The sequence below is a fragment of the Ovis canadensis genome, chromosome 18, assembly GCF_042477335.2.
Source record: "Ovis canadensis isolate MfBH-ARS-UI-01 breed Bighorn chromosome 18, ARS-UI_OviCan_v2, whole genome shotgun sequence".
In the NCBI taxonomy this organism is placed as follows: domain Eukaryota; kingdom Metazoa; phylum Chordata; class Mammalia; order Artiodactyla; family Bovidae; genus Ovis; species Ovis canadensis.
The window spans coordinates 34,655,081-34,667,177 of record NC_091262.1 but is presented as its reverse complement, the minus strand read 5'-3'; the positions used below and the strand labels follow the sequence as shown (position 1 = coordinate 34,667,177).

The following is a 12,097-nucleotide window of genomic DNA, read 5'->3' as shown; positions in this document are numbered from 1 at the left end:
AAATTACTGCTAACAGAGCTTCTTTGAACCTGTCTTTGAGGATTACATGGTATTTCTATTTTCTCATGAGCCAAGGAGAGTGCTGAAATGTCCCCCCACCTCCACGTGTGGTAGAAAATTGCTGCTTACTCCATTCTTCCTAAAGATGGTGGGGTTAACTGGTGAGCCAGTAGTAACTGGCTGTTTTTGTACCAGCCTTTCTGAGACTTCTCTGGGGAGAAGTGGTGTGTTCTGCTGGCAAAGGTTGGGATCTCAAAGTTCTTTGTGATCCTAGCTCGCCAGAGTGTAAACATGCTTGTACTTGTATCCTCCGTGATCCAGGTTCCTCCTCCTTTTACACTTACTGGGAGGGAAGTGTTTATATTTTCCTCACTTGCTTGTTTTCATACCCAGTCTTATAAAATTACTGTTTCTCCTCTTTTACTGAATGCCGTAGTTTGAAGCAACAGCTAAATTTCTCTGAAAAGTAATCAGATCATTTGAAAATATTGCACTCACTCTAGTAGCCAAAAATTAAAAAAAAAACAAAAACACATTATTTGTGGAATGAGGGACCGTGTTCCCAGGTTTTATATTTTAGTGGTAAAACATAAGACTTAAAACTGGGAGATTTTATTAGTGAATATAATGTGGTTTTTTGGTCACACCACAAGGAATGTGGGATCCTAGTTCCTTGAGCAGGGATCACACCCATGCCCCATGCATTGAAAGTGCAGTCTTAACCACTGGTCCGCCAGGGAAATCTCAGTAGATGTATTTTTAAAAGCTCTTTGGAGATTAAGAACTGCCAGAGGTGCTTGATTCATTATTTTCAGGGAAGTATAAGCTCTTTGAGATTTTACAGGGCTAGTGGGAAGGTAGGTGGATTTAACCATTGTGAGTGAAGAGAGTCGAAGAGGAGCTGAGAAAGCCCCAGCTGGGAGCGTGATGCTGGGCTTGTCTGCTGGCCGCGTTCACCCACTCTCAGCAGTCTCCACGCGCGGGCTCCAGGTGCCTGGCCTCAGCTCCAGTCCTGTTTCTCTCTGCTCCCACAGACCCTTCCAGCCGATTGTCCTGTCTAAACCGAAGCTCATGGCAATTCATGCAAGTTTCCCCTTCACATTTCAACCTCTCTTCGAAGGCATGTGTGCCTGGATTCGTCATTTTCTCATCATATTTCGCCATCTACAAGCCGACATTCACCCGAGCCATCCCATTCTCACTGCCATGCCTTGACTCCAGAAACATAACTCATGACTGTTGCTTGCGTGACTTTACGTCCAGTTTTCCTATAATGTGCTGGTCTGTGCCCGTTTTAGATAATTTCCACCTGCGAGTTCATTCTCGTTACCCCTTTTACCTTTAGGAAGCGTCTCTTTTTAGACCGCAGATTTTGTGTTTACTCTCGTATTCCCTGCGTGTGAAGTTCAGACTTTGAATTGTGCTGACACGAAGCAACCTTGTGCTCTCCCGCCGTGTTTTCACTTATTTCATACTCTCATTTCTGCTTATCCGAGTCTCACTTTTTTCACAGCGTAATTATCCTCTGTCATTCAGTGTTTGCAGCCTGATACTATTTGTGTATCCTGGTGGCTGTGGACTCAAGTTCCCCTGTCAGATTGTAAGTTCCTCCAGTGCCGGAGCCCCGTTTTACAGACACTGCGCTCTGTCTTCCCAGTAGCATCCGGCAGCATATACCAAGTGTTCCGTATAATCACGCACTGGAACCAAAACCAGTAACTAAGGGTAGCATCACTGTTGCGCTGTTATTCTGGATCAGAGCATATGAATCATGAAAGTGACTTGTATTTGCCTGATATTTAGTGAGTATATTGTCTTGGTCTTGCCAAATTTAAATCTAAAAACTTTTATCTCCCACCGGTTCTATTGAAAATGGCATGTTCCCTTTCTAGAATATTTTATGTTAATCCTGTTTTCTTCCTTTTGTTTGCGTGTTCTTGGTCTCTTCCTGTGTTCTCTTTCTCAGTGGGAGAAGTATTGGTTTTTGTCAGTTTTCTTAGGGAGTCACAGGCTTCTCAAAGCACCTAGGCTTGGAATAAAGGCTCTGTTATCCCTGAATGTATTTCTTGGTCATTTGCATAAGGATGTTACCAAATGCTAATAACCCCTCAGGTGTAGGAGCTCCCCCTGGTTCTGAAGGTACCTTTCTTACGACATTTTTCACTCTGTTGAGCTTCAGAAATTCTAGCTGGCTGAATGGATTGTCCACCTTCCTCAGGATGCCCCTCAGGTTGTTGTTCTGTTGCTCAGTCGTGTCCTACTCTCTACAACCCCATGGACTGCAGCACACCAGGCTTCCCTGTCCTTCACAATCTCCCAGAGTTTGCTCAGACTCAAGTCCATTGAGTCAGTGATGCCATCCAACCATCTCATTATCTCTTATCCCCTTCTCCTCCTGCCTTCAATCTTTCCCAGCATCAGAATCTTTTCCAGTGAGTTGGCCCTTCACATCAATTGGCCAGAGTATTGGAGCTTCAGCTTCAGTATCAGTCCTTCCAGTGAATATTCAAGACTGATTTCCTTTAGGGTTGACTGGTTTGATCTCCTTGCAGTCCGAGGGACTCTCAGGAGTCTTCTCCAGCACCACAGTTAGAAAGCATCAGTTCTTCAGCGCTTAGCCTTCTTTATGGTCCAGCTCTCATATCCATACATGACTGCTGGAAAAACCATAGCTTTGACTATACAGACCTTTGTCAGCTCCTCAGGCTGTTTCCTGGCCAGGCATGTCTCTGTCCCTATTCTCCCTTATTATAACCTCAAGTAATACCAGAGAAGTTTCAGAAATAAAACAACAAATTTAACCCTTCACTTGTAATTATGGTGAATCTAGATATAGAAAGAATTCTGTGTAACCAAAAAGTGTTAGGAACTAGAATATGCTGAGGTTATCAGAAACAGCAAGGATATTGCCTTCTAGGTCCTGTAGCATCCCAGGCCCGCAGGGTTTTTCTGACCTCAGCTCTTAACAGACCCCAGGTTCTCATAGCCTTGACATTGGTCTCACTGTATAGACATCCAGTCTTTGTTTATGCTGGGTCGCCCTGCCTGGAGTGCCTGCTCACTTCTCTACTTACTAAAAGCTTCCTCATTCAGGAGACATTTATTGAGCCAGCTTTGGGGCCAGGCTCTGGGGAGACAAAGATGAGTGAGGCAAGGTCCCTCCTCTGCCAGGAACTCAGTGCCTTAATTGGGGCAATGTGTAAACAGATCTTCCCACATAGGATCGTAAGTGCAACCTTAAGAGATGCACAGGCTGCTCACAGAGGGATGTCTCTAGTTCGCCAAGCTCTCGGGTACACAGTGCTTCCTTCTCGGTGCTGTCTCCTCAGTACTTTGTGCGCTGTCCTCAGAGTGGTTTGTCCTGTGTATGTCCAGCTCTCCAGCTAGCTCCTTGAAGGCATGAAAACAGCGCCAGCCTGTAATTCATTCTTGGATATCCCCTAGTCCCTGTCACAGTGTTTTTCACATTTTAGGTTTATTTATACCCTCTTGTGTTCCAGAAAGGATCTGGAGCAAAGTGGCTCATGAAGATACTTCCAGTACTGTGTGATATGATATAAAACAGTTGAAGAATTTGGGATTGAAATAAGCATGAGAGGAGAAAAGGATAAAATGGGAGGTGAGGTTAGTACCTACAAGACATGTCAGAAGAGCCTGTTGTCTGCTGGAGGAGATCCATTGCTTTGGTTCTCAGCTTCTTAGCGGCTAATGTGAAGAGGGAAAGAATCATTTCTATGGTTCATGGAATGGATATAAAGTGGGAATTTTTTTAAAAACTTGTAATGACACTCAGAGATCTAGAAACTTCTCTTCTGAGACCTCACTGCAAGGACACTGTGTAGCATTATGCAGTAATCTCAATATTAATTAGCCTAATAATTTTCATAGAGCTGTTCCTGAGAATGTTCAGATATAGTTTGGCCCCTTCTGCAGAAAGCCACCTCGCAAAAAATCAGCTACCCATCTAATCAGCCAGAATCTTCCTTCAGTTAGTTTTCCTGTAAATCAGTTTTCCTTAATCTTTAAAAACTCATGGTCGTTTTTTTTTTTTTTTTTTTTTTGATGTGGAATGCAGGATCTTCCTGATCAGGGATTGAACCCGTACCCCCTGCACTGGAAGGAAGTGCAGAATTTTAAACACTAGACTGCCAGGGAAGTCTATAAACTCATGGTCTTTTTTAAGAAAACAAAAATTTCATACCTCTTCTCCATTCTGATAAACCTCTTTTCGGGTCTGTTATATCCAGCCTCTTAATCCTTACCAGTCAAGAACATGTTATCTTGCTGCTTAAGTTTGTATTATAAAAACAGTAGTTACTCATCTCTCATATACAGTTACATTCAATGCAACTTTCAAATTATAGATCCTTGTTCTGTTAATTTTAGGAGTTTCTGGAATGCCACCTACTCTCCATCAAGAATCATTTCTGTAAAACCCTTATCTTAACTGGCCAGTTTATTTAGGTTGCTAAGCTGGTTCTAACCCAGGTCTTCTGCACTGCAGGCAGATTCTTTACTGGTTGAGCCAAATTTGGAACCCTTTCAAGCTGGTTTCCAGCTTTAATTCAAGGAATCTAGTTAAAATAATTTGCACTCGGGACTTTGGGTAGGCAAGTAAGGAAATTTGCTCGCTTTGATGAGAGTTGTCAACTTGACACCTTATTGAGCAAGAAGAGAGAATGCCACGTAGAACATGTTTCTTGGAATCGGTCAAAAGTTGAGGTAGGTACGCTAGCATTTGTTTATCAAACAAGTCACGATGTAATAGGCATTTTGCAGACTGTTGTGTCAATACCATGGCCTCACCCGCTACCCAGGGAGACTTTTTCCCCTGTAATGGGCTTCAGATGTAAGGCAGGCTTTGCTTTTTCTAGGATCCAGCTAATAATAGTGAGTACTCCAAATTCTCCAGTGTTCGGCCAAGTGCTTTTGAATTTATAACAGATTATTTTTTTTCTCCTTTAGTCCTCAAAATAAACTCCATTTTACAAAAGAGAAACTGGAGGTGAAGAGATTTGCCCAGGATCTCCAGACCTGTGGGTAGCAGAGCCAGAACTTGAATTCTGGTTATGTTAACCAGGCCACAATGTCATAACCCAGTTTTTCTACCTTTATAAGCTCTTATGAGATTCATTTATTTGGAATAAACCCCACAATCACAAAGCCCTTGGGTGTTCTTTCATAGAAGCCCTAGGTTGTTCTTCCATGGATTTCCTCAGTAAATCTCCTAGAAATAGTGAGATTCTCAGGTAAACTACCAAGTATTCAAACCTTTTTGGAGTTAAAAGAGTATTTATTTCCGTTACTGAAATGCCCTCTGAAGTACCTATTACACCCAAATCATCTTCTGAACGTGGGGCCTGGGGCTTCTCACTTGTTAGGGTTGTAACTTTCCTGAGCATCTGTGCCATTTAGCTGAGCAGCAGCTGCTTAGCTTTCTCAGCCATTCTTGGGATCCTCATCACTTTCTCATTAGATGTATCTTTTCTATTTTGTTTTTGAATATTGTCTTGAAAAATTTTTGTATTTTGGCAATTTCAGTTCCTGAAATAGTTCCTTATTAATGGTTAAATTTTGATATTCTAGCTAGTTCCTATGTGTCTCCTCTGACTTTGTGAAATTGTATCAAATATCCCTGACACCTTTTCTTCCTCTCTTAAAGATCATGCATTTCTCCTGATTCTATAGCCCCCTTACCCATTCTGAACCTAAAGAGCAGGACCTGAGATGTCCCAAGATGTTTCTCTTTCTCTCCACAACCCACGCATATGGGATCTGTGCTCAGAGATTTGCCAGGAGAATGATTTTACACCATCTTATTCGGAGCATCTCTGTTTGTCACCCTTCCTTTTTCTCTAGGCTCATTTATGTCTCATTTAAATTTCTGCTTTTTATTTTCTCTTTTGTCCTCTACCTTTCATGTGTTTGAAGTCCACACTCAGGTTTTCTCTGTTTGTTTAGCTTCTTTGCACCTAACTTGTGTTTACTTGAGTTAACTCATCTATAAAATGGACATAGTACTAGCCTTTACTGCATCGAAGTAGTGTTGGTGATCAAAGGAGTGTGCATGTAAGTGCTTTGGAAAACAATAACAAAGATTTGGCTGTGAAAAGATGTTATTTGTAATTGATTCTAATTTAATGAAACGTAGCAATCAATAATATATATGTTCTTTAAGCAATCTTTATTAAAAGCATGATGCAGTTTAAATATTTGGTTGGTGTTGGTTATCAGAGGATTTTCCATATATCTTTCACCCCTTACTCACCTTTTGGGTGTCCTTTGAATCTTCTCTGCATTGTCTGAAATCTCAGAGGGTCAGCGTGAGCTCTGAAGAGCTTCCCCTGGCAGTTCCATGAGTCACTGTCCATGTGATTCACTGTCTGTCTTGCCCCAGGGAGAGGGGACTTAGGAACAGGCAGTGTGCAGTTGAGGTCCTCACTTGAAACTCAGCCCAGCGCTACTCCCCGAGGGATCTGACGTGGAAGCGCTGTCTTGGGCAAGTCCCCTCTCTGCTGTGCCTAACTGCACATTCCTGGGACAGTGGTTTATAGCTGGCTGTGGAGCTGCTGCCCTGCTTCTTTCTCCAGGGTCCTTGGAGGCCCCTCTTCCTGTGCTCACCTGACAGATGAAATAATCCCCAGGGTCATCTGGGATCATTCCCGCAGGTGTGGAGCTGTGAACACAGGCTGTGTCAGAGGAGGTTTGCCTAAGTGAACCTGTCAGAGCAGAACCCAGGTGCCAGGTGCAGAAGAGAGGTGAAACCCTCAGTCAGTCAGTGCCCGCTTCCTCGCCCCCTTGAGAAATCCACACCAGCCTGCTCTGTAACAGGATGGCACAGCGGGAGTGGGCATGGCTCAGAGAAGGCAACATCAGTTCCTGATGACTCTGGGGGCCTGAAGGAGTGCTCTGAACAGACCTGAAGTCTGATTCCAGCGTGACATCTGGGCAAGTTTCCAGTCCGAGCCTGTTTGCAGCTATAAAATGAGGAGAGAGAAGCCTGCCAAATAAGATTCCTTCAAGCCTCTGAGTGAGGCAGCACTCAGTGCCGCCTCCTAACTTCTGTGACCGAGGACTAGAGAAGACAGGAGGGGTGTGTGATGCAAGCGGTGGGAGGGGGGCGGGGAGTGAAAAGGGACGATTATAACGGGAAGGTGATGCGAGCTATATCTGTACACTATGGCTGAAGCAGTGACAAGAATACAGAGAGGTGTAAATGCCAGGGTGGGAGATGAGAAGCAGGGAGAGTGGGAAGAAAGCCTGGGCCCGAAACGGAGTGTCCTTGTCCTGCCTGTCATGCTTTCTGGGATCTCAGCATGACAGTCAGCTTCTTGTACACACTTTCCCTTCTAAGATGGTGATCCACAGAGCCTTGCTGAGCTAGATATGGCAAGAGTAATAATAGCAGGTACCGTTATTGAGCCAGTCTGGGGAGTAGGTTCTCTCACAGCCACACTGTGCAGTGTTTCTGAGAAGAGTCCAGAGCCCAGGGGTCGGTTGGTAACCTGCGCCTCCGTCATTAACTGCTTTTGTACTCTGTCTCTCCAATGAGGTGGTCAGCTATGGTGGAAGCAGATTGTTGTCTTTTGTCTCCCCTCCTGTCCTTAGCATGGTGCTCTGAATGTTGGTGTTTGGTAAACATTTAAGGAAAAATAAATGTATTATTCTGGAGCACAGCCTCTTCTGTTCATTAAGTGTTGCCACTGACCTAAATGTTCTTTCCAAGACAAGCATGGACGGCTCCTTGAGAGTGCTGACTTTGAGAGTCCTGTAGGACTGCTGCTTCCTGCCACAAAATAATTGGGCTAAAAAGATGTAAAATTATTAAATATAGGGCACTGGGGTTATTCCCATTTGACAGTTGAAGGTGAGGGTCAAAGAGATCACACCGCTTGTATATGGACTGCGGGTCCAGTGCTCCTTTCATTCCCCTGACTCGCCTCCTGGCCGACTGAGAGGCCAGGCTCTCACCATTTGAGGTGGGTTGAGGAGGGCTCCCCTTGCATCCTTCTGCGCTCCCATCCGGAGCATGTGCTGTGATTTCTGCTTGACCTGGTGAGTGCTGGCCGGCAGCGAGGGCATAAAGATAGCTGGGTGAGCAGGTCAGATGCTCCAAGAGGGAGGGGCCGACTGGCAAGCTCCTCTGGTGCCCGGCACTTTGCTGGGCACAGTTAACGCCTATGTTACCCGGGAAGGAGGCATCCTCGCCCCCTTTTTCTACCCTGAAGCCGTCCTTCAGCCGAAAGCTGTTGGGAGTGGCGAGGAGGGCCAGGGGAGCCGGCTTTTCCCCCATCCTCAGCTTGAAGTTGGTGGGCTTGGGCCCGGACACCCCGAGGACGCCATGCCCACGTCGGGGCAGGAGGGCGGGCGTGGGGGGGGGGGGGTCGAGGGGGTCCCCGGCCCTGGCCCCAGCGGACTTGAGAGTCCGAGAGGGCGGGGCCGGGGCGGCAGCGAGCGCGCCGGGGGCGGGCTTCTCGGGGCGGGCTCCGCCCCCAGCGGCGCGGGTTTAAAAGGAGGGAAGGCACGCGCCGGGGACTGGAGCCAGCGCAAAGTGCACCTGAACCGAGGCGTCGCCCGTGCCCAGCCATGATCCTGCGGGCGAGGGGTGCTCGGCTGCTCGGCGGCCTCCTGCTCTTTGCTCTGCTCGCGGCCGGCGCCGCCCCGCTCGGCTGGGATCTCCCGGAGCCCCGCAGCCGGGCCAGCAAGATCCGAGTGCACCCGCGGGGCAACCTCTGGGCCACCGGTGAGTCTTCTGGGTTCCGGCGAGCGCTCCCCGCCCCTCCCACCTTCCTTCTCTGGCCTCTCCTAAACAGGGACACTAGTGTCCAGGCTAGTGGGGACCCTGGAACTCATCTAGTAAGATGGGGGAACTTGAGACCCAGACCCAGTGACTTGGTTTAAATCTTTCACTCAGCCGGTTTAAAGCAGAGCTGAGGCTGGACCCTAGAGCTACCTGCCAGCCTGTTTCTCTTCCCTTAGACAAGACTGTACTGAATCTTCCGACCTCTAGTGTGTCTTCTCTCTGCACCTCCACCTTACAGACACCTCCTGTCCTCACTTCTTTCTCTGCTGTTTCCCGTCTCTCTCCTAAGCAGACAGCACAACTGGCAGAGTTTCTTCCTGGCCCTTGGGGCCTCCCACCGCCCCTTCCAGCTGTGCCATCCCCGCCACCCACCTCTACCTGCTCCGGAAAAGCTGAGGTGCAGGTTTTGCCACCACTGGGGGTTCTTTGTGGTTTCTGGTGACCAGGAGGAGAAAGACTGTGTGTATATCTTCCTGCAAGGAGAACTGAGAAGCAGGAGAGATGGGGACTTGCCCACTGGGATAGCATCCTTGCTCCCTGACTTCCCTGTGCCTTGGCATTTCCTTTCTAGGTCACTTCATGGGCAAGAAGAGCCTGGAGCCCCCCAGCCCATCCCTACTGGGGACAGCTCCCCACACCTCCCTGAGGGACCAGACACCACAGCTGAGTCATCATCTGCTCAGGGTCCTCCTGCAAAAGCAAGCTCTGGGCATGAGCCTCAGTGTCCCAGCACCTCACACCCAGGTAAGCCAGGAGAACTCAGCCAGGGCTCCCCCTGGATCCTGCGTTGGGCGTAGGGTGTGAGTGCCCAGCCAGGGCAGGAGAGGCCCAGGAAAGCCAGGGATTCTAGGCTCTCCCTGTGATCCAGAGCTCAAAGTGGGAGGATTCCAAAAAAAGGGAGCTGACCTTCTCAGCAAACCCGAAGGGACAAAAAAAGTAGGGGAAGACGTTCCTCCTTACCCACTGCCCAGTCTAAAGGTGCAGCCTGGACTTATCCAGCTTCTTCCAGCAGGACCTTCCCACCCCACCCTCACCCTCTGGTCTATGCAGACTTGCCCCTCCCCTGCTGTCCACCTTTGCTGTGCCCTGTATGTGCTTATTGGGACCCTGGTGCCCACAGAAAGGATGAAGAGAGTGAGTCAGCAGCCAGGGCCAAGTCTGGACCTCTTTCACTTTGATCAGTGCTCTTCCCAGTTTCTCATCTGCCTCAGTGACCACTGGCAGGGTTTCTCAGCCCCAGCCCTCCTGCTCTTCTGGGCGGGACAGTCCTACATTGTGGGGGCTGTTCTGTGCATTGTAGGAAGCTTAGCAGCCTCCCTCTCTGCCCACAGTTATGACGACCAACAATGCTCCCAGACACTGCCCGAGGTCCCCTGCTGAGGGGTCATGGGAGGGAGCCAAAATTACCCTTGGTTGTAAACCACTGACCTATGGGGTTTGGGCTAGGGGGGCTTCCAGGTGGCGCTGGTGGTAAAGAACCTGCCTGCCAGTGCTAGAGATGGAAGAGATGTAGGTTCGAAGGTCCCGGAGGAGGGCATGGCAACCCACTCCAGTGTTCTTGCCTGGAGAATCCCATGGACAGAGGAGCCTGGCGGGGTCCATGGGGTCCCAGAGAGTCAGATACAACTGACGTGATTGAGCACACACAGAGGGTTCAAGGCTCCAGAGCTGGAGCCAAGCCAGCCTTTGTCTCCAGCCTGGCGGAGGGGCAGCTCATCCATTCTCTGCTCCTGGCACCTCCCCATCCCACAGACCTTCCCTGGTACTTTGTTGCTCTGTGAAGAAGGTATAATAAGGTATAGTAGAATGTGGACTCTGGTGACAGCATGCTGGGCTCATAATCCAGCTACTTGGTAGCTGTGGGACCTTAGAAATGTCATGTAGCCTCTCTAAGCCTCATCTTCCTCAACCCTAAAATGGGAATAATAGTGTCCCACTTCCCTTAAATGAGACCATTTATGTCACATGCTGAGCGTGACGCCTAATGCATAGAAAACATTTAGTAAACAGAAGCTGTTACCAGTCTGTGAGCTCCCTGGCTGTGCCGGTGGCTGACTTAACTGTGTGTCTCCCACTGTGCCTAGCATATACTGTGTACATTTTGAAAGAAGGGAGGGACATTCCCTAAAGAAAGTTCATCCCCAGTCCCAGTCAACCTTGACCCTCCTGATGCACAGAACCACCAGCCTGGTACTCCTCTGGCAGTCCAGTGGTTGAGACTCTTTGCTTCCCCTGCATGGGACACGAGTTTGATCCCTGGCTGGGAAGCTAAGACCTCACATGCTGCACAGCCCCTAAAGACCTCAGGCGTAAGGGCTACGTACTCAGGCTGGCTGGGTCTGAAGGAAGATGATGGCCCCTCTGGGTCCACTGATCTTGAAGGCCTGAAACTTGAAGACCAACTCTAGAATCTCAGAGGCAGCAGTACCTAGCCCTGGGGGGTGGGACTTCAGAAGTGAGGTCTAGGGCGGAGCTGGAGGTTGGGGAGTCAGAACAGTGTCTGGCCCAGGGTCAGGCCTGGTGCTTCGACTTAATTTCTAGGATCTCCATTGACTGTCATGACCACTCTGTGAGGTTGAGGAAACCCCTGCCCTGACCCCTCCCAGGCCCTTCAGGGAGAAAGGTACTGGGTGGGGTGGGGAGGCTGCCCCTGCCGACCTCTGTGGGTGCCCTGCACTTAGGAATGGCAGGATGTCCCTATCATTTGTCCCACCCCCGCCCGGGGGGCCAATTCCTCTGTGTGTTCCCCTTCAGCACAGGAGGCTGCTGGTGCAAACGCTGCAGAAGTGATGCTATTAATCAGGAAGACACGACGACATGGCTGAGATTGTGCCTACCCAGGGAAGGTGCTGTATGGGACCCATCTGGATGTAAATCATGGGCTCACATCTCTGTCACTCCATTACCGTGATTTCCGGTTGGGCTGTCAGGAATATTGCCGGTGCAGATGCAAATGCTGTCCCTGCCGTATTTCTTGCTTCCCTGTTGAAGTTGTGAATAAAACCCTGCTCTTTACGTAGACTGTCTGGTCCTCTCCTTCTACCTGTGCTGGAGGGGATGGGAGGGAAAGGAGGCTGGAAGACCCAGTGTTCACTGAGATGGGGCTGGCCCCAAAGAGCCCAGAACACTCCGCGGCACCAGCCTGGAATTGATTCTGGGCTTCTGCTCATCCACTCATTCGCAAGCAGGTACTCACTCAGTGCCTGCGGGGATGCCAGGTCCTCTGCCAGCCGCTTTTCTACTCTCGCCGCTGCCACCTACTGGCAGAGGCAAGTCTCTCCTGTTTCCCACCTG

The 12,097-nt window shown here is 48.8% G+C and overlaps 1 protein-coding gene across 2 annotated transcripts; it reads left to right on the top strand.

The window, feature by feature from the left end:
- The first annotated feature begins 8,375 nt into the window (after nt 1–8,375).
- On the top strand, nt 8,376–11,822 carry NMB (neuromedin B). 2 transcript variants are annotated; one of them, XM_069560367.1, is made up of 3 exons: nt 8,376–8,743; nt 9,375–9,547; nt 11,558–11,822. In XM_069560367.1, the coding sequence occupies exons 1-3, from the start codon at nt 8,587–8,589 to the stop codon at nt 11,591–11,593; spliced, it is 366 nt and encodes a 121-aa protein (XP_069416468.1). In that variant the 5' UTR covers nt 8,376–8,586; the 3' UTR covers nt 11,594–11,822. The 2 variants fall into 2 exon arrangements, with proteins under 2 accessions (XP_069416468.1, XP_069416467.1); XM_069560366.1 differs by having other exon boundaries at nt 8,525–8,743; nt 11,563–11,822.
- Nucleotides 11,823–12,097: the final 275 nt, after the last annotated feature.

Bases quoted from the DNA above. Each gene is read 5' to 3' on its own strand.
- NMB (XM_069560366.1), top strand. From the start codon at position 8,587: ATGATCCTGCGGGCGAGGGGTGCTCGGCTGCTCGGCGGCCTCCTGCTC. The intron at 8,744-9,374 runs GTGAGTCTTCTG...TTTCCTTTCTAG, and splicing joins GGGCAACCTCTGGGCCACCG to GTCACTTCATGGGCAAGAAG. The intron at 9,548-11,562 runs GTAAGCCAGGAG...CCTTCAGCACAG, and splicing joins TCCCAGCACCTCACACCCAG to GAGGCTGCTGGTGCAAACGC.